The sequence below is a fragment of the Buteo buteo genome, chromosome 6 (assembly GCF_964188355.1).
Source record: "Buteo buteo chromosome 6, bButBut1.hap1.1, whole genome shotgun sequence".
In the NCBI taxonomy this organism is placed as follows: Eukaryota; Metazoa; Chordata; class Aves; order Accipitriformes; family Accipitridae; genus Buteo; species Buteo buteo.
The window spans coordinates 44,805,446-44,826,740 of record NC_134176.1 but is presented as its reverse complement, the minus strand read 5'-3'; the positions used below and the strand labels follow the sequence as shown (position 1 = coordinate 44,826,740).

The 21,295-nt window shown below is 39.2% G+C and overlaps 1 protein-coding gene across 17 annotated transcripts in view; it reads left to right on the top strand.

The window, feature by feature from the left end:
- CELF1 (CUGBP Elav-like family member 1) overlaps positions 1 to 21,295 on the top strand; it is a 72,877-nt gene that overhangs the window by 20,516 nt on the left and 31,066 nt on the right. For 6 of the 17 annotated variants that reach the window (XM_075030886.1, XM_075030885.1, XM_075030883.1 and 3 more), the window contains 6 exons: positions 15,037 to 15,224; positions 16,007 to 16,089; positions 16,508 to 16,556; positions 19,782 to 19,916; positions 20,087 to 20,166; positions 20,535 to 20,696. In XM_075030886.1, coding sequence (XP_074886987.1) covers positions 15,047 to 15,224; positions 16,007 to 16,089; positions 16,508 to 16,556; positions 19,782 to 19,916; positions 20,087 to 20,166; positions 20,535 to 20,696 — 687 coding nt within the window. In that variant the 5' untranslated portion in view covers positions 15,037 to 15,046. Of the gene's footprint in view, positions 1 to 12,820; positions 12,954 to 15,036; positions 15,225 to 16,006; positions 16,090 to 16,507; positions 16,557 to 19,781; positions 19,917 to 20,086; positions 20,167 to 20,534; positions 20,697 to 21,295 lie in introns of those variants that run through there. The other 11 variants (XM_075030879.1, XM_075030878.1, XM_075030875.1 and 8 more) reach the window with 3 other exon arrangements.

Sequence of the window (21,295 nt, the reverse complement as noted above, 5' to 3'; positions counted from 1 at the left end):
GGTTTCTCATCTTAAGAGCAATATAAAGTTGAATTCCTCTTCCTTAATGTGAATGTAGAAGGGTGTCCGAATGAAAGAGGATTGTCTTTTCTTGAACATATGGTAATGGTATGTAAAATTGTTTGTATGCATCCCAGTATGAAATGCCTCTGATGATTAACTCCATAAATTAAGTACACATACACATATCAGAATGAAATGATGACATTCCGCTTCTGGTCTGGTACAGAGAACAAAATTGAGGAGTAGTCAGCTTTGCTTTGAGATAAGGAATCAATCAGCCTTTGAAATACCACTTGGTTTTGTCCCCCACTCTTCTGGTAGCTGCCATCTTTAACCGGACAAGTTTTTCAATAGAGAGTTTACTCTGAGACTTGGGATTGCTTCTTGTATTTGGAAATTTATATGCCACTTTGCCAAAGCAGATTAAACAGTTATTCTTCCGTCAAATATTACTGTCTTAAAAGTGCCTTATGAGCATTGACAGTTTCAAGACCAAGGAACTCCTACTTCTGTATTGACTCTTGTCATATCCACATTCACCATGCCGATATTCTTCTGGAGGAAAAAAATGCCTTTATACTGTTTAAATGATCTGTGAATAGAGTGCACTGTAGTGTTCATATTGTTCTTACTGCCCTGCCCCTCCTTTAGGGTGATCCTCTTGTTTTCCTGAAGGTAGGCTTTCATGAAAACTCCATTGAGACAGATCTGTGGGCATGTTGTGTGATTAAGAATAGCAGCTTAGCTGTTTTTACCTGAAACGTGTCTGTGTTCAAATAAAATTTCTGTAGATCTGAGCCCCTTCCAAAATAGAAGTCTTTGGCATGGAGATGAAAATGGGCATTAAAAGATTGTAGATTTGTTTACTTGGAAGGAACTTCTGTTCTGCCATAAGTTAATTATTCCTCAATACTTCTAAAGCCATTTATAGTTCAGGAAAGTAGATGTAAATTTCTTTGGTTATAGATTTATTTGTTTGTTTGGAGGGACTGTTCTGGATCAAAGTAGTATTCAGTCTTTCTGGGCTTCAGTCTTTCTGGGCTTTGCTCTTCCTGAAGTTGAAACCTACTATAGTATCTAATCTAATGGTTATTTAGACCTTATTAAAGAGGAAATTTTTAGATAGACATGGCTGTATTTTTCTTAGCTGATTAGGAAGGCTGAGGCACGTATATCATACTGTTTCTCTTTTGGTTCTAGAGGCTTGGAAAGTTTAGATATTTTTCAGAAACATACTCTGACATTATGGTCCTGCATGTGTAGCTTAAAAGCTAGCAAAGTTTTGCGGATGGCTGCTGTATTGGGTTTGTGTAGCAAGGTTTTGGTAGTGGGGCGGTTACAGGGGTGGCTTCTGTGAGAAGTTGCAAGAAGCTTCCCCTGTGTCCCATGGAGCCATTGTCAGCCAGCTCCAAGAGGGACCTGCTGCTGGCCAAGGCTGAGCCTATCAGCGATAGTGCTAGCACCTCTGTGATAACATATTTAAGAAGGGGAAAAAAGTTGCGGCAGGCACAGAAACTGCAGCTAGGGAGAGGACTGAGAACATGTAAGAGAAACAACCCTGTAGACACCAAGGTCAGTGCAGAAGGAGGGGGAGGAGGTGTTCCAGGTGCTGGAGCAGAGATTCCCCTGCAGCCCATGGGGAAGACCACGGTGAGGCAGGCTGTCCCCCTGCAGCCCAGGGAGGTCCACAGTGGAGCAGATACCCACCTGCAGCCCCGGGAGGATCCCACGTGGGAGCAGGTGGGTGCCCGAAGGAGGCTGTGACCACATGGGAAGCCGATACTGGGAAGGTGTTTTTAAGATTTGGTTTTATTTCTCATTATACTACTCTGATTTGATTGGCAATAAATTAAGTTAATTTTCCCTAAGTCGAGTCTGTTTTGACCGTGATGGTAATTGGTGAGTGATCTCTTCCTGTTCTTATCTTGACCCATGAGCCCTTTGTTATATTTTCTCTCCCCTTTCCAGCTGAGGAGGGGGGAGTGATAGAGCGGCTTTGGTGGGCACCTGGCATCCAGCCAGGGTTAACCCACCACAGCTGTTTGTCCAGAATACGCAGCAGGAGTCTCAACTTTGATTAGGAGACAAGATAACAAAATGGTTGCATTCATTCTGTGCCAGGGGTGATGCTGGAGCTTCCCTTGTTGCATCTGTTAGTCTTTTCTACCCCGCAATGTATGTGGTAGATTGAATTGTTTGTCTTTCCAGGATATCACATCCCGTTCCAATCTCTTCCACTCTGCTCATGGACAATACTGGAGCTATACTTTTGCAGCCTTGTGCCAAGAGCCAGGGGAAATTAGACCTTACCATGTTCTAAGTTGATGCACTAGGTAGAAGTTATTATTGCAGTGATTACTATTTTAACTGCATAGTGTGCTCTCTTGGAGCTGTCTGGGCTGCATTTGAACTCTCTTCAAGTAACATGCAACAAAAAGCTTTCATTTGGATAAAATGAAATGAGAGAGAAATAGTGAGTGAATTTTTACTGTAGTATAATATTAACTGATTCTCATTTGTATCTGGTACTGTTAGTAGAAACAATCTGAGATTAAAGGACTCCTCAAAACGGCTTGCACGACTGTCTGATGGCTGCAGAGGACAATGAAACTTGAGACTTGTTGCTTTGTTTAGTCCAAAAGATCTCTTGAAACTTAACAGGGGAAGAAAAAAAAAAAGCCTCTATCATACTTCAGAAAGATTTTTAAACAGCTCTGCTATTCTAAGACGTTTCAGTAAGGAGAGGGTTTAAAATAATAATACAAAGTTTGTTCCTTTGAGTTAAGGTTACATGTTACATTTCTTAAGTAAAATCAGTAACGTTTTACTTTACACATGCACAAGGTGTGTTGCTTGCAATAAACATTAGTTAAAGGCTTTTTTGATTCACTGTAGTTCTCATGTAGGGTGATACAACAATCTTCATATGTGGTATTGTCCTAGAATTCTATAGCTGGTTCTGTAGTCTCCCCTGGGTCCAATATGCAACCCCACAGCAATTTGCTGTGTAAATGTAGTTGCTTTGCCCATTGTAGTGCTTTGTGGCATGTTTGGCTTGAAAACAAGCAGACTGTTCAGAGCTTTCCAGGACCCAGTGGATTTGCAGCTCCTTAGCAGAATAACTTCTGGCTGTGTTTTAGTGGCAGAAAACTAACCTAATATGTGTAGTTGATACTTTAAAAATCTCTCTAGCAAAATGGTTGCTTCCAGTGCATCTTTTTGACTAAGTACAGAGCTGCATATTCCCATAATATAGGAAGAAACAGCAAAATACAGGCCTATTTTGAAACCAGATTTCTAGATCTTGTGTTTGTATTTACAAAGTAAAAAAGTTGAAGGAGACCTAAAGTATTCTGTTCCATAGAATTGCTTGCAGGGTTCTTTCTTGTGCAAAAAGCTGAAATACCTGAAGGTAAACTTCTGGCTAATCTTAAAAAACAAAACAAACAAACAAAAAAAAGTCATTTCTGTAAGCTCAGAGACATTTGTGGAGAGGAACAGGGGAAAGGCAGTGTAAGTGGATCTGAACCTCTGCTTTCAGGACATGAGAGCTTGCAAGCGTTAGTTTTCTTATTCTGTTCTACTGAAGATTTAAGTGTTGAAGTGCAAGTGTGATTTATCATCCATACTTTCTGTGTGTCTCATGGTCTGAATTCAGTCAATAAAAAGAACAGGGAAGGGGGGGAACGCTCAAATGTTCCTGCTGCCTTAAATGTTCTTCCATCCTGTCTCCTTTTAGTAGTTCTCTGTCCTTTCACAGGATAGAAATGCACATACTCCCTTCTTATACTCTCATTTCCTGCCTTGTCTTCTGTTCTGTGTCATACTGCTGCCTGTATTTCCTCTTACTATTGTGGCCAAGCCACATTTTCTAATTTCTCAAGAAATTTTTTTCTATCTACAGTGCCAAAGTGTCTACAGGTCTTTCAGATCTCTCTTGGGTACTTAAGATTTCCATAGTTTGTCTCTTGAGAAATATAATCATTGTTGTGTTCTAGCACTGTGATGACAAAAACTCAAAATGCTTCCCAAACTATGTCTGCTGGAATGTTGGAAGATGTTTAAAAAAAATAATAATAATTTTTAACTGAAATTTTCTTTTGCATACCTTCCCATAGAGCTTAAACAGTACCTGAAATACACGTTTTGCATCTGTTTACAAGAAGCTCCCCCATGACTTACAGATAAGGATAAAAGGATTAACTTTTACAGGTTTTTTTGTAGTTGTTTATATGTCTTCATGGAATAAGAGGAAGAAACCTATACACTACTGCTTTAAAAGCAGTTGCCCTGGGAGTCATACATCAATGCTTCTTCCTCATATCAATTATTAATTGTAAAATGTCTTGCAAAGAGGGATAAACATGATGATGACTCCTTGTCTATGATTTGCCAAAATTAATTATTCTAGGGAGCCTGTATTAAGACTTGTTGTTATCTGTTCTAGAAGTACAGATGGTCTAATATGTTATCATGCATTAATTGCTCCAAATTAATGATTTGGTCTTTTGGCAATTTGCTTCATCTGCTTATTTGCTTTGTGTCTAGTATCTTTCATAGAATGTCTTCTCAGACCTTTGCTGTCTTCTTTGCATCACAGTAAGTTTTACTGTTATGTTTTGGGGAGGGTTGGGTTTTGGGTTTTTTTGTTTGTTTGTTTTAAATTCACTACTACTACCAAGAAATAGCTGATAATGCTGATTTTTGTCTCCCTCTCCATTCCTGTAGTCTGAAAAAAAATGAGGAAATACGCAAGATAAACAAAATTTAGCTGGGAAAAACAGAAATTTAATATACATTTCAGATAGCTATTCTGAAGGTCAGTTGGGAACTTTAATGACAAAATTTAAGTCAAGCTAGAAAAGAAAATGTCTTGCACTATAAGGGAGAGACAATCCAGGTACCTCTTGTTATATTTCTATGAAGATTAATGGAAGTCTTTAATGTATCATTGGGGAACAGGTGTAAGTAGGAGATAATAAAACACCAAAGAGAAGATGGATTTTCTAGGAAAATATTCCAATTTGAAGAATTCACTTACATGGACATCTTTTATTTATTTCACTGTGCTAATCTACTAGACCATTACCCTAATGCTGCACAGGTACTCTTGTTGAAGACAAGGTGGGCAGACACTGGCTGCCTTTGGAAAAATCCAGGTAAATAATGCTAACCAAAGTTGTCTGTCACTCTGTAAATGGCACTATTGCAAACTTGTGGTATTTGAAGTTCTTTGGTGTTTCTCCTTTTGTGTAAAAAAGAATTAAATAGATACAGATTTTGAAAATAATAATTGTGATGTACCTCAAAATAATTCAAAAATATTTGAGTAATCTCAAGCCAGAGAGCTTTGGAGGCTATCAGCTTGCTTTATTCCTTGTTGCCGTAGGGTAATGAGAAATTTTGTGGTCAGAAATGGGTGTTTGAGGTCATCGTCAGGAGGCGGTTTCATGGCTAGTCTGTTCCATTTTTTTCTCTTTTTGGTAATGCCTGTGCAGGCCTTTGTAGTATCATCACTGAAGTAGCAGACATAGCTGCAGCGGGTCAGGCACTGGGTTAGCAGCCTTGTGCTGCTGTGTTAGCCGACAGCTAGGCACTAAGAAAGTAAACTTCAGGCTAGCATCGTGCAGCTGCTCTGCCCTAGAGAAGCAGATCATTGTCTGCAGAGCTGTGGGTCGCTCCCATTGCAGAATTCCAATATCCACAGCCCTGTCGGTATATTCACAGCACACTCATGTCCCCTCTCAGACAAGGAGATGAAGAGGCAATGTGTCAGAGGGAGATGAGAGGAAAGTTGAGGAAGTTTGGAGGCCACTGTCTCAAAGTTTGTGAATTTCACTGATCTGCTCTAAGAGAGTCTTAAGACCGATAATTCAGGTTCTTCTGAGTTCTTGTTAGCCGTCCTGTTACTAGCAGTTATTGGCAGAGCAGGACCTATTTGCAGGTTTTTTGGCTTCTCGGATTTGAACAGATGTTGTAACCTGTTCTGGTAGATAAGCTCTTGTATTGCAGAGCTGCCGTCTGCCACTTGGTCTAAGTTGTCCTCAGGAGTGAGCCAGATATTGAGGATACCACAGATTGAATTGTTTCCTCAGTTGTATGATGGCATATTGAAAGCAAGTGCAAGGCATTTTAAAAAGAGGGGAAAGTGCATATACTGGTTACTGTCTGTGCTGTAACATTTCCTGAAGTCCAGAGGTGTGGTTTTTGGGGTTTTTTTGTTGTGTAGTTTGCGGGGGGGGTGGCAGCTGGTGTTACTTACTAAAGCGATTGAATATAGTGCTGGTAATAGCTGAGCATTTTTAATTAGCATTTACCTAGTATGAGTATGGTTTGGTTCTTGAGTAGTTTTAACAGGACAACTCTTTTTTTTTCCTTAATGCTTTTTGTTTTGTCCCAGCACAAATACATAAGCATATTCCTGCTTTTTGGTATGTTGCAGACCTATCTTTGCCATTCACAAAGGCTAATAATCTATAGTGTTTGTTTTCACCACAAAACTGACTCAGTGGTCTCAGCCCCTCTGTTTTTCAGCTCAGGAGAACCTAACCTGTTGTGGTTTGTCTGGTAGCCTCTGATGGGTCTCTTCCAGTCTGTTCTTGCACTCATGTAAGTTTATTGCATCTGCACTATCCTGCCAGTAAGGAGTTCCAAAAATCTACCACCCTTTACCATCTCCTTTCCTCCTCAGAGGAGGAATGCTGCTGTATCAGTCATAAAGATTTTGTGTTCTTAGCTGTCATCTGAAAAGTTAGTTTGGAGATATTAGCTGCTTAAGAAGATAGTAGCCACATATGACCTATTGCAGTTGATATGTGCATTCACTTCATTGCTTGTTGTTTGAAATAAAAGCAAGAAGGCCATCTAGACTCATCAGACAAATAAACGTGTGGCAGTCAAAGCAGAACTGTTTGGCATGACGTTGGTATGTGAATAATACTGTAGATAAAAGTCTTCCTTACTTGTTTTTGCTGTTACATTAAGGTAAGAGATGTTTCAATCAGAGCATTAGTTGATGGCTTAAAGTCACTGGCTTATCTAAAGACCTGGTGTTCTAGACGATTTTGCTGGTGCCCTTTGAAGTGCCTTTGCACTAATGCAGGCAGCATGGGGAACAAACAGGAGGAACTGGATGTCTTTGTGCAGTCTGTGCTCTAATCTAGAAGTATTTTGATTTATAGTGTGGGGAGGTCAAAACAGAACGTTCAACTCTTGCCCTTTGCCCATCAGTGTGCAAGTAGCTCTGAACTAGTCTGGCTGTTGGCTATGGTTTTCACCGCTAAGCAGGTAGAAGTCACTGAAGGATCTTAAGACTTATTGATCTATTGTATTGTAAGGAGGTAAAAGACATCCATAGGAACAGCTTTTTTTAGTTGCGCTTTTGGTATCTATTGGCATATTTGTGTTAAGGGTTACCTCTCTAGTGTATAGGTTTATTGTATAGCAAACAGTATTCTCAGTTCTCTGTGTCCTAGGAAAGCATCACTGCGTCCTGCTTTGCCTGTGTGACAGCTGGAAATTGGGGAGCTAAGGGAAGTTGCTTGGATTTTTGCATCAGGTTGGTACAGAGCTGGGAACAGATCCTTCTTTTCTACCACAGCTTGCAATCCCTTGATGCCTCTGAAACAGCATGTTCAAGCAATTTTCTGACCAGCTTAGTTCAGAACCCCTTTATACAACAGACTTACACAGGTATATGACTTTATATACTGTTTTGTCACCTCGTAATTGTGGTCTCAGTTGCCACAGAGAAGCAGTAATTTTTGTGGCTTTAATACAAATAAAGTTTTCCATATGTATTTTCACATGAAGATTTTGTACTGGATGTCTTGATTTAGAAAGGTAGAACATGGTGACTAAGGAACTTGAGACTGCCACACTGGACACAGTCTAGTTTGTGGTTTTCTTCAGATAATGCCTAGACCTGTATGCATTACACAAATGGGTCTAAAATCTTAATAATTATTGATTAGTCTGTGTTTAAAGATAAGGTTACTTAGTTGTTCCTTCCTAATGTTAACTAGAAGGTGGTAGTTCTTATGCTTGGTGTTTTGATGCATATAGCCCATGGGTTATCTGTTTAAAAAAACAATTGGGTTTTATATATATGTGCAGTAAATAAAGTGGAAAAATACATCCCTGCAAGCATCCAGTTGTGCTCAAACCCTGTCAAGCTTTGACAGGATTACAAAAGTCACTGCCACTAAATATTTATTTTATCTATGAATTTAGTAAGAAATGTTCCCTCTTACCAGTTTCAAACTTGCCTTTGCCAGTCTCCTGCTTTGCTCATACGAAGATAGGAAACTACAACTGCTTTGTGAATTGTGTGGCAGTAGCTTCTGTTTCACGTGAATGTTGCATAGCCGTAAGAAGGCAGGAAGAGCAGTAGAGCTTTCAAAAGAAGCATATGTATTTGAGGAAGCCCATAGACAATTTAAAAGAAAATGTACCTGTGTGTGTTTCCTGTCTATCTTTTTATGAGCTCTGCTGTTTAGAATTCATTACAATAACAAATTTGTTTGCTTCAGTGCAAAGTTTTACCTCCTTTTCCAGAAAAATAACGCAATTCCCTCATTTTACAAAATAGGTTTTGTGTAATTTACTTTGAATCATTTGCCTTTACTATCAAATGAAAAGGTAAGTTTAGCTGCCATTTTATTTTTCCCTTTCTAAGAGTCTTTAGGGAGAGAAAACATCCTGTAAGCCAGAGGGATAGGTGACTTGCTGCTTCATCTGCTGGCAAAGAGCTGGGAGTCCTAGGTATTCTTCAGTCAGACAAAAGTTTAGAATTCATTCCTTTTGAGCTTTCACAGAATTAATTGGAGTAGAAGCTACAGGTAAATAGGACTTCATTCACAAACCAGAGAAGAAGGTCAAGAATGTATTGATTTACCTCAAATATTTTTTTTTCCCCAGAAATACTTTGAGGAAGGGGAGAAAAAAAAAGCTTATTATAGGCTATTTTTAGAATAAATTTTACTCACATAATTTGTGAAGGTCCATCTAGGTCTGGAGAGCATGGAGGAATTAAATGCTCTCAGATAAATGGATAAGAGAGCACCGTGAGACTTTGCTAGCTCTGAGATGAAAGAAATTGTCATCTCTTCCTATCCTTTTTCTCCACCTGGGAACCTCTACAAAAATTTCATATAAACATGGTTTTCAGTTAGTTTAATCTGAATTATAGGCAGCCCAAAACTTCATGTATTTTGATGGTAAATTCAACATTCTGAATGTGTCAGACTTGTGTACTCACGGTGCATAACTGTCGTAGAGATTGGCAGAGGAAGAAACTGCAGTTTTGGCAACTAGGTAAGGGGCTTTTTGTACCCAGTGAGGCATGGGGAGACAGTTTGGATTTCAACATAGGCAGAAAACATTCTGACCACATGCTTACATGATCAACAATGAAACAACAAAATATTGACAGGTAGTTACTATATTTTGATGCATGTAACCTAGGGGTTATCTGTTTAAAAACAAAACTGCAATTCAGCAACACTGTAGGGATCTGGATATGCACAGATAATACAAGGGGAAGTTTATTCTATGACCTGTCTCCTTCAAAGCTTCACAGCGTCTGATTTCCCCATAGCCTGCATCCTTTCCCATAGTTGGCTCTCACCATCCCAGTAGTCCCTCAGCTTCAGATTTGTATATGTTGTCTGAGGTTCAGACTGTATAAAATAATAGCTTTCAGAGTTAATTGCTCATTGAAATGAACAAGACTTTCTTAGGAAAGAAAATATGACACAGGTTTTTTGTTTTGTGGTTTGGGTTTTTTGTGGGTTTGTTTTTTTGTTTGTTTGGGCTTTTGGTTTGGTTTGGTTTTTGTTTTTTTAGGTTCTGTGCCCCAGGATGTGATGTACTTCTGTAAACTTAAAAGCAAAACTTCGAGCATTTATACTCCGCAATCTCTGAGGAGCATATATAGCGATATATTCTGCAGCATAATCTAGGGCTTCAGGAGTGTAAAAAAAGTGAGATTTAATTTGTAATATGTAGAAGTTTTAAATGTTCGTATTGTTAGATTAGCACCACATTTAAATGTGTAGCTACAGTCCATAGAGCTTGGAATTTCAGACATTGTTTCTATTATCCTTTGAATAGAAACAGTCAAAGAATGGATCTGGAAGCCAGCAGGAATTTGACATCTGAGCAAAAAATAAGTGTGTTTAGCTCTCTTATTTTTCTTTCTTTTTTTCTTTGTGAGCAATGGCTAGGATGACTTTTGTGTTTTTTATAATTTCAAAGAAACACTGCTTCCTCATTTAGTTTTTCTTATTTCTGCGCAGTAGCGAAATACCATCTTTTCCTACTCTTTCTGATATTTTCACAAGTGTAGTCTGTAAGCCTTTTAATTTCACTAGCTTGATGCCTCAGCTAAATAATGTTAAAACAAACCTGTTTGTCACTGAAATTGCCATCATTAATGCAGAAGTATGGCACCCTGAGGCACGTGAGTCTTGGCTAGCATACCTTCAGGTATTTATTCACCATTCTAGTATTGATTCTTTCTTTCCCCCAAATTGTATATAACAGCATGTGAAATATTTTTGGCACTGCTCATTAAATGAAGTGAGCACATCACAGGAGAAATTAGAGTAAGTATAACAAGAATTAAAAACTAGTATGTAGCAGGATAGTTGCACAAAACTAATGTTTTTATTATTAAAGCCAGTAGGCTGAATTTGACCTGCAGTACAACAACGTGACAATGCCTGTAACTTGTTGCAGGCTGTCTTAATGGAACAAGCAGATATGACTTCCATTTTGAGGAGCAGAGAAATGAGGGAAAGGGTGGGTGTATCATCAGATCATAATGACTTAGTGATTTTCTTCAGTAAACTAATGAATCTCGGTAAACTTTTTAAAACCCATTTTGTAGAGTATCTGTTGCAGCATCATCTTTCATCAAACCTACAGTGAGCATGGCTGCTGGGGTATTTTACTGGCTGCTTAAAAAGGCTAAAGATGACTGGAAGACCAGAAGGAATGAATTCTGGTCTTCATAGGTAAGACCAGAATTTATAGTGTTGGTCTGTAGATTTATGTGAACAGTGGCAAGAACCTCACCGTATCTTCTGCTCTTTTAATCGTATAGATCTGAAGTGTTTCTCTCTGTGGGCTCATTTTAGAGAAATCCATAAAATGGACTCCAGGCTCAATTAACATTTGAATATGATGTGTTTTACACAACATGGCATTTCTCAAGTGGGAAGTGTGTAAGATGTGTCTGAAGGTAGATATGAACAATTTACTGAAAGCTAATAAATGGACCTGTGCTCCCTAGTGCCTGTTTGCATGCTCTTAACAGTGGTGCTTAGCAGGTAGCTTACACCTTTTGCATTAAAGAATAAGCTTGCTTGCATTTATCACATAGTAAGAGCATGCATGAAGTAGTAACTGTTGAATATCTGATGTGTGCTAAACTCACATCCTCCCTTGTTTTGCAGTAACATGCATATCGCTTTGTATTACGAGGCCTAACTCCTTTTAATAACTTATAGTTAACCTCACTATAGGCAGAAGATTGGAAATGTTCTTTCTTTTTTTTCCCGGAAGTTGGAAATGGTTATTTATGGAAAAATAATTGACATGCTGTAACTATGCAAGCATAAAGGAAGCTGTATATACTGGCCAGTCTAAATAACTGCAAGTGCATGTTGCAGTCATTGACAGACAAGAAAGAAGTGATCATAGCTGCCCCAGCATGCATTCCTTGATGCTCTAAGAGTTTATTTTGTGGTTATATCAAACGTATACATAAGACTTACCTGGATTCATGTTAGACTTGAATTAATTATCCCTCCTGGAGTGCTTGGATGCACCCAGCTGCCTCTGCAGCACTCACTCTGTGCAATCAAGTATTTCTGCATCTCCCAATGCATCCACTATTACCCAGATTATCTCCCCATTAGTTTGGGTATTGAAAATTTAACAAGAGGTCTGTATTGTGTGTATAAATACACCTCACAGTTCCCTGATCAACATGTTATTCCTGTTTTAATGATGAAGCAACTGAGGTGGTCTGATCAGTGTTTTGAAAGACTGTAAAACAGTTTTCAGCAAATCACTGTGTTTTTCCCTTCCTATGTCATCTATAGGCTCTGTATATCTCTGGATTTATAGATGTGTGATAGGCAAAGTATTGTTTCCAGAACAATGTGTGGTTTGCTCCTATAAAAGGAATAGGTTTTGATGTTCTGTGGCAGTTAAGGAATTTTTCAGTAATCCAGTCGTCTTAGCTTTGATTTTTTTTGGCAGGTTCTGAGAACCATTTTAGTTGGCACTTTTCTCCCTAGAAGTTAGGACAGTGTCAAAAATAGTGCACAAGGTGAAAAGAGTGAGATCAGCCATTAAAAATGTTTATGGTGGAGGAACCTCTTGACTTCACACCTTAATATTGGTGATATGGGAAGTGTCTGTCTGAACCTCAAGGCCTTGGACTGCCATTTTGGGAGGCAAGGAGTTAGTTGGGGATGGAAAGACTGGAGTTTGTATTCTTTCTGCTCTGTTACCCATTGCTATCTTCATGGATCTGACACTCTGTTTATCTGACAGTGCACTCAGTACTGCTTCGCCAGGGAAAATTGCACAAAACAAGCCCAGTGCATCAGCATTTTCATTGTGTATTAAGCTGAGCCTCCCTTCACATGGTCACATCCCCTTTTTAATCTGGGATTCCATGTCGCTTTCCCAGTCCAGCCTGTTTCTGTGGTGTCTATTGCTGGTCTCCCTGAGCTTCTGTTTCTGTGGTTTGAGTGTTTTTTGTGTGGCTGAGTGTTAAGACCTGCAGGACTTTTGGAAGTGGTGTTGTTTGGGGGTTAGGCAATAAACTGATTTAGTGTTAGTAGTTTGTCACAAACTGAGGTGATGGCTGCGTTCAAGTTGGATTTCCTCCCAGAGATGATGGTGGACCATTGCTCCTTGAATGCTAGCCCTGTGTAAGTATTTTGTCTTCAAGTCTGAGTTTATAACTAAAGTGATAGTTGGAATTGCTGTCTCTGAAGCCTGTGCTGTCTGATGAACTCCCCTTGGGGGGGGGAAGGGGGGAGGAAGAGAGACAGGAGAGCCTGCAGTTTGTTTTCTTGAAGAAATCCTACTGGGCATTGACAGTTGACATTGGATTCTGGATAGAGGGGGAAAAATGACCTGATAATTTTAGGGATGAGGGCTAAGGAGGAGTAAAGCTATTTGGCTGTACTGTGTGTAGTATGTTACAGGTACTGATATTATAAAATCCGTTATTTAAATCAATTGTTGGGAGAATAGTTTCTGTTCTTCCCTATTAATGACTCCAGACTAAACCTTTTAATTAGGAATGAAAGGTTCCTTGAATACAGCTGAGGTCATGTTAAGAGTTGCTCAGTTAGCAGGAGCCATGCTATGCTCTTGAAGCTACCCATGGCATAGAAGGCAGGGCTGAAAATTATGATTGGAAGAGGGTAAATGATTTCCAGTTGTTCTCAACTGGACTGAAAAGAGGTAGTTTACCTCTTTGTAAAAGGTATTGTTTGTCTTGGCTATTTAGACAGGTGCTGACCCTTTCTGAGTGGAAACGTAGAGAGGAGTGAAAGGATTTATGATGATTCCCTTCCCTTCTAGTAAGAAGCTTTGTTGTTTCTGAGGTCTGTTCATACAGCTATAAAATTATGAGCTTTCCCTGGCATCAGTTTTTTCCTTAGGTTCTGAACAGCAGCATGTTGAGGGGAAAAAATAACTACACATCACCTGGTTTGGAATTTTTTTTTTTTTTTTTAAAATTCTGTTCAGGGAGGAATGTGATTGCAGATGGACAGTGAGAGGAACACTGTTTGCTGTAATATGCAGTTAATAAGCTATTCAAAAACTATCTTCAAAGGAAAAAGCAGAGATGAAGAGAGCTGACTACTCTGGAAGAAAGTCACCTGTATTCTTCAACAAAGAGTTTGGGGGCGGGGGGAATCATTGTATAGTTACTATTCCACTCTCCATGCCCTTTCTAGATTATGCAGGGGTTGGTCAGCAATTTTAACCTACTAATCACTATAGCTACAATAGGATGTTGTTACAGTCTTCCACAGAGATAGGTCTTGTGGTATACCAGGCTGTGACTACCGATAACAAGACCTCTCATTGCACTTGGCAAACAATGAGGAGTCAATACAGAAAGCAGTGTATGACTGTCAACTAGCTGGGTGGAGTATAACACGGTTTTATGAATAGGCTGTAAACTGCTTGTATGGCTAGATGTAATGCCTTGAAGCCTGTTGAAGATTCCCATTCTCAAAATTTCTGTGTTGTTGTAGTTTAAGTGACTTTTTTTTCTATGTTAACATGCTACCATTACTCAACTTGATTCAGTCTAACTAGATTGCCCAATCCCAACCTGTTCATGTGCAACCTAAGCCTGTTTTTTTGCCAAATATTGTTGAAAGCTCCTTAGTTTCACAAAGAGCTATTGCCCTGTAAACCTTTAATGAAGCTTCTCATCTGTTCAATTGTACCTGTTTCTGTGTTTTAAGATGGATCTTCACCCTGGGAAGCACTTCCAGATAGTCACATTTAAAAACAACAGAAAAATGTTATCCTCTCATTTTCAGTCGTTACTGATAACTTCAGTAGTCTGTGGGTAGACTGAGTTTAGGTTCCTTCCTGTTCTGGTGTCTTTTTCTGTAAAATCTTACATGGTTGAACTAGTGATATTTTTCAGTCATCTCAACAGATTTATGTCCTGAATCCCAGATGTTGACTACATTATAGGAACAAATGTTAAGAGAAGTTTTAAACAGCTGTGTAGAGTATTTGGTTTCCAAGTACACAGCTTGCCAATGAATGTGAATAGTGCTTCTGAATATTCTCTGGTATGCAGGACTGGGAATGTGCAAGAGTCTCTCTTTATATGTATATTTTAATCATATACACTTATATATGTGTAGAAATATTTATTTTTTTTTAATCTTGCTGTAAGCATGCTGCTTCTAGCTGCAATAGCATCCAGAATCTGTGGAAAGATATAAACTAGAAATTCTTTCTTGTTTTTCATAGCTCAAAGAAAATGAATGGCACACTGGATCACCCAGACCAACCTGATCTAGATGCTATCAAGATGTTTGTGGGTCAGGTCCCACGGAGCTGGTGTGAGAAGGATCTAAGAGAACTTTTTGAACAGTATGGTGCTGTCTATGAAATTAATGTCTTGAGGGACAGGAGCCAAAACCCTCCTCAAAGCAAAGGTGAGAACTTCTGTACTTCCCATGTGAGACTTGTTGTCTCAACTGCTTTCACATAGTTAGAATCTTAATTGTTCGCTTACTCAGACATCCCTGTGTGTTGGAGCTCTGTGTGACCAGGTGTGCATGCAAGCCCAGGCTTTACAGTCTTTACGTGTATGTGTCTAATTGTACTTGGACTGTGATACAGTCATTAGCTGAGCTGAGGAAATTCGTAATTTTTTTTTAGAGCTCAGAAGTGATGGGGATGCTTGAAGAGTATAGATTATAAATGCAAAGCAGAACATCAAATTAATATTGTTGTGCTTCAGAGCATCATGGTGATGCTATGATACGACCAAAATGTTGCTGGAAGAGTCACAGTTTCAGATAAAATATAAAACTGAGGTCTTAGTCGTTTGTGTTTGTCAGATACTTGTGTACATCAAATCCTAACTAAACGCTGTACCTGGATTTGCAGTTCAGTTATATGCAAGTTTTTGGTACTAGCAAATAATCATTGAGTTTGATAATGGAAGTAGCCAACAATTATTTGGCAGATGTACCTAAATGTTTGTTTTAATCGTGTACCAGTCATGTTGGGTTAGTTCTTAATATAACCCATTTTATTACACTTAGAAATCTTTTAAACAGTCACAATCAGTAGAACCGGCCTATTTCAACGTCTGACCTCTTCTACTTGTCATACGTTTTGCATTGGAAGGGTAGAAGTGGGACTCAATTTCTGTACAGCGTGTCAAGATTCATAGTGTTCTTTCTTGGCTAGCATTTTGTTTCAATTGCAGGGTGCTGTTTTGTTACATTTTATACCCGTAAAGCTGCACTAGAAGCACAGAATGCTCTTCACAACATGAAGATCCTCCCAGGGGTAAGCAAAGAGCCATGCTTTCTTCACAACTCTACCTTGTTTTTCTGAGCTCTGGCACCACTGATGTACAAACAGATGTTATTTTGCCCTCAAATAATGTTTTAAAAGAACTATTCAAAAGAGCAATGTAATTAGATTTGTATGATAACAGATCTTAAGGGAATTTTGGAGCATTTGGGAGAATAGTAATGTGGTAATGAAGTGGGTGGGCATGGCTTCTATAATACTCTCTGAGGAGGAATGATGGCATATCATTAGGAAAGCTTTTATTTCTTCTAGAAATTTATGTATTGTTACATATGCACTTCTGTAGAGGCAATTTAGGCTACCACTTCTTTATTCCACAGTTCTTGTGGGATGTATTTCATATAGTATAAAGTGAATGCATCTAGGATTAAATAATCTTTTTACATTTCAGATGCACCATCCTATCCAGATGAAACCAGCTGACAGTGAAAAGAGTAATGGTAAGCTTTACTAAAGTCTGAGTTTGGTGGCATCATTTGTGCTAATAGGGAAGCTTGAGGATTTTCCTTTTGTTGAACAGCTTCTGATGAAGTCGTCTTGAATCGGAGACCTGATTTTTTTTTTTTTTTTTAAAGAAAAATAGAAAAAGGTGTGTTTTCAATATAGTAGGATGCGTAAGTGATGTCTCTAAAATTCCATGACTCAGTATCTCCCACTGCTGTTGCTTGTGGTAGAACCACATTGTCAGTTAGGGAAACATCCAGTGAGTTCTTCTTTGTACTAAGGTGGTTTAAATCTTTGTTGGGGACATGGACAGTGGGATTGAGTGCACCCTCAGCAAGTTTGCAGATGACACCAGGCTGAGTGCTGTAGTTGATACGCTAGAGGGAAGGGATGCCATCTGAAGGGACCTTGACAGGCTAGAGAGATGGGTCCATGCGAACCTCCTGAAGTTCAACAAGGCCAACTGCAAGGTCCGGCACCTGGGTCAGGGCCATCCCAAACATGGACACAGGCTGGGCAATAAGTGGATTGAGAGCAGCCCTGTAGAGAAGGACTTGGGGGTACTGATGGATAAAAAACTGAATATGAGGAGGCAATGTGTGCTTGCAGTCCAGAAAGCCCGTTGTATCCTGGGCTGCATCAAAAGAAAGGCTAACAGGTTGAGGGAGGTGATTCTCTCACTCTGCTCTGCTCTCATAAGACCCCACCTGCAGTATTGTGTTCAGCTCTGGGGCCCCCAGCATCAGAAAGACATAGGCCTGCTCAAGTGGGTCCAGAGGAGTGTCATGAAGATGATCAGGGGACTGGAGCACCTCCCTTAATGAGGACAGGCTGAGAGACTTCAGGTAGTTTAGCCTAGAGAAGGCTCAGGGAAGACCTTATAGCAGCCTTCCAGTACCTAAAGAAGGCCTACAGGACAGACGGGGAGGGATTCTTTAACAGGCAGTGTAGTGACAGGACTAGGGATAATGGTTTTAAACTGAAAGAGGGTAGATTTAGGTTAGATATTGGGAAAAAATTCTTTCCTGTGAGTGTGGTGAGACACTGGAACAGGTTGCCCAGAGAGGAGGTGGATGCCCCCTCCCTGGAAGTGTTCAAGGCCAGGTTGGATGGGGCCTTGAGCAACCTGATGTGGTGGAAGGTTATCCCTGCCTATTGCAGGGTCTTGGTACTAGATGATCTTTAAGGTCTTTCCCAACCCAAACTATTCTATGAAATCTAGAAATGCTTTTTCAAGTGCTTGACCAATTTGAAGCAAAGCCTGTTGCAGCTAGGGTGGGAGTCAAAACTTCTTCTTGTAGTATATAAGGGAGACTGAGAATTCACAACAGTTCAGTAGAGAAAAAAGTGTGAATATTTCTGCACATTGGCCGTTTCAGATGGATTAAGACATTTAGGTTCTACCATTGGGTAGATGATGATTTAGCCATGTATTTCCATGGTGACTTTATGTATGTACATACATACATGCTCAGATGTGTGTGTCTATACATAGTGCTGCAAGATAAGCAAAGAAAGTGTTTAGCATCTTGTAGTTTCAGCCTTTTTGGGCTTGGCTGAATTTTATTTTCTCCATTTGCCATAGTTACTATAAGATTAGCATTGCATCATGGAGAAGATAATCCTGGTTCCAGAAAGCTTACATCTTAAGATAATTGAAAACAGAAGATGGGATATACCAGTAACATACAGTGGGAGTAATTCCATCCAAAAATTCCTCCGTGTGTATATAGAATATGTTTCTGTGTAAATACATCTAGAAAGGAGTAACTCTTGTGAAATATTGTTGGGAGGAGAACAGAATAGGTTCTCTAAACTAAAATTGATCTTGCATTGTACACACACACACGAATATCCTGGGAAAATAATGGAAAGAGGAAAGAAGTATGTAATGGAATTTTAGGGTGACAGTTCTGAGGCTATTATATAATTATATGAGTTTTAGTAAAAGGTGTACGTGAAAATATAGATAAGAAAGCATCAGTTAAAAAAGTATTTTAACTTGCCATTAATAAAAGGGATTCTGGATCTCTTGAACTAAAATGGACTGCAAAAAGGATTTGAAAGCAGCTTTCTGCTTTAAGAGCTTGAAAGTGAACTGGGTACAACCTTAAGATTTAATAGTCAGTTAGTCATGTCAGCTGGAATAGTTTGGAATTTTCCTCTTCAACACCATAGAAGACTCAGCAAATAAATTGATTTCCCCTCACCATGGCACTAAATAGGAGAAGACTTTCTCTCTTGAAGCTTCAAATTGTGCTACAGCCTTCATCATATTATATTTTATATTGTGCTGAATGTTGTATTTGCAAACTGTTTTAAATTTCCAAATGGTATTCTGCATAATTTGCTTCATCCTTTAAAAGCAAGTATTTCAGAGGTGATTAGCATCCTTAAATAAGTAAAATGAGAAGTATAAAGTTCTGCTCTGTATTTGAATTTACCCAGTCCCTTAAGTGACCTTAAACTGACATTAGTAACCACTAACTGAAAAGTTAAGAGAAATGTCTTTCTGGGCCATTTATTTTAAAATAGTCTGCACACTGAAAGGTATTCTTCAACTCTAATGTATCTAGTAGCATCAGCATTTAGGAGCAAGATACAGTAACACACAGTCCATCATTCTGATTCAAGGTGTTATTTTCATGTTTTTGGTACAGATCAGAATGGATGAACCTGAAACAGAACTAAAACTGTTCTGTTTTAGCAACTACTGTTGCTTCCATTGTTGAGACAGGAGCATGGGGAAATGGGCAGATCTAAATTTATGTGATTGGCATGGTAAAGAGCCTTTCTTGTTTAGATACAGATAGGTATGTTGGTAGTCTAAAGATAGAGGAGAGAGGATGAAAATAGTCCCATAAAATACATACAAGTCTTCTCTCACTTATCAGGAGCTGAACATAGGAGATACAGGGAAGTGCTGAATCTGATGTATTTTTCCCTTTTCTTACATTCTTGCAATTCACAGGCTTGCAAGCAAGAAACAGTCAGCAAAATGTAAACATAAAATATCATAAAACAGGCATTCTTCAGGTTCATTGAGGTATCTCATATACATCCTCTTAAATTGAAGAGATTCCATTATTGGGAATCTGATTTTTGACAAGCCTCTACCCTAAATACAAGGGAAATAACGGCAGTTGATGGAGAAGACTTGACAAAGTAAGATCTAGTAACCGCATATTTGCTGGTAATACTCTTATCTTTTGATTTCTTAGCAGTAGAAGATAGGAAGTTGTTTATTGGAATGATATCCAAGAAGTGCAATGAAAATGATATCCGAGTGATGTTCTCCCCCTTTGGGCAGATTGAAGAATGCAGGATATTACGGGGCCCAGATGGCCTGAGCCGAGGTAAGCTTGATAGTTCAAGGTTCTCCACTGGATGCTGCCTTTTGCGACTCAAGGTAGCATTTCAGCTCTTTCTGTGATTCCTGCACCCACCCAGGCATTTTAATTTCTTTATTCATCCCAATAATTGCAGCTGTAGTGAATTACTTGGTTCCTTTTTGTTCTTTCCCCAGGTTGTGCATTTGTGACTTTTACAACAAGAGCCATGGCACAAACAGCAATCAAAGCAATGCACCAAGCACAAACCATGGAGGTAAAACAAGTTAGTGGGTGTCAGGAGATGATGTAATTTGTCAGGCAGTCACTATGGAGTTCGGAGGACTAGAAAGCAGAGAGAAGGATAAGTGCAGTGTGTGTTTCTTCACAAATGCTACTCCTGGACGTTTGTGTTTGTTCTGCTCCTATTTTTAGAGCTCAAGATAGAAACTTCATTTGCAGAGAAAATACCAAAATACAAAATAGTATTAAAAGCAAATGAGATGTTGAATATTTAATGAATTGTTTGAATATATATACGTATGTATGCGGGGGGGGAATGCTTCCAATGACTGGGTCTTAATGCAGTATTTTTGTGACTGCTGGGGATAGCAAGTATGTAATTGTTTGAATTGCTGTTTGCAGGGTTGCTCTTCCCCCATTGTGGTAAAATTTGCAGACACACAGAAGGACAAAGAGCAGAAACGAATTGCTCAGCAACTCCAGCAACAAATGCAACAGATCAGTGCTGCCTCAGTATGGGGAAATCTGGCTGGTCTCAACACACTTGGACCCCAATACTTAGCAGTGAGTTTCTGATTTGGGTTCTTTTCATCTCTTCAGGGATTACAGTGACTGTCTTCTAGTCTTTAATGTGTTCATTTTTAGAAGGCTCCTGATAGGTAGGAGCAGGGTTCTTAATCCCCATTCTGTGGATTAGGAGGCTGAAATTAAGTTATGTGCTAACAGCTAGTTAGGATACATTTAAGTGAGGATTTCAAGCCCAGTCACTGTAGCCCTAACTACTGAAACTTTTTTCCCCTGGTCTTCTGTAGAATGACTTTGTGCTGGGAAGATTTTCTTCGTGTGTTATGGCCTCAGTGTTTACCCATATAAATGCCCTTTTCATGTCTATCTGATTACATAATTCTTGTATTCCTCTTCCATTTTTCCTTTTTCAGCCTTTATTTCTCTCATCCCCCTCCAGTGAAACCTAGAACAGTACTTGGTGCTGTCCAAATAGAAAAGGTGATCAGGCTGGAAGCACCAAGCAGCTGACAGTGCACAGTAAAAAAAACCAAAAACCACCAGCAGCAACAAAAAAACCCTCACAGAAAATAAAGAAACCACACTCTTTAGCAAAAATGACAGAACAGAAGGTAGTCTGCTGTTTTTCACTGATTTTA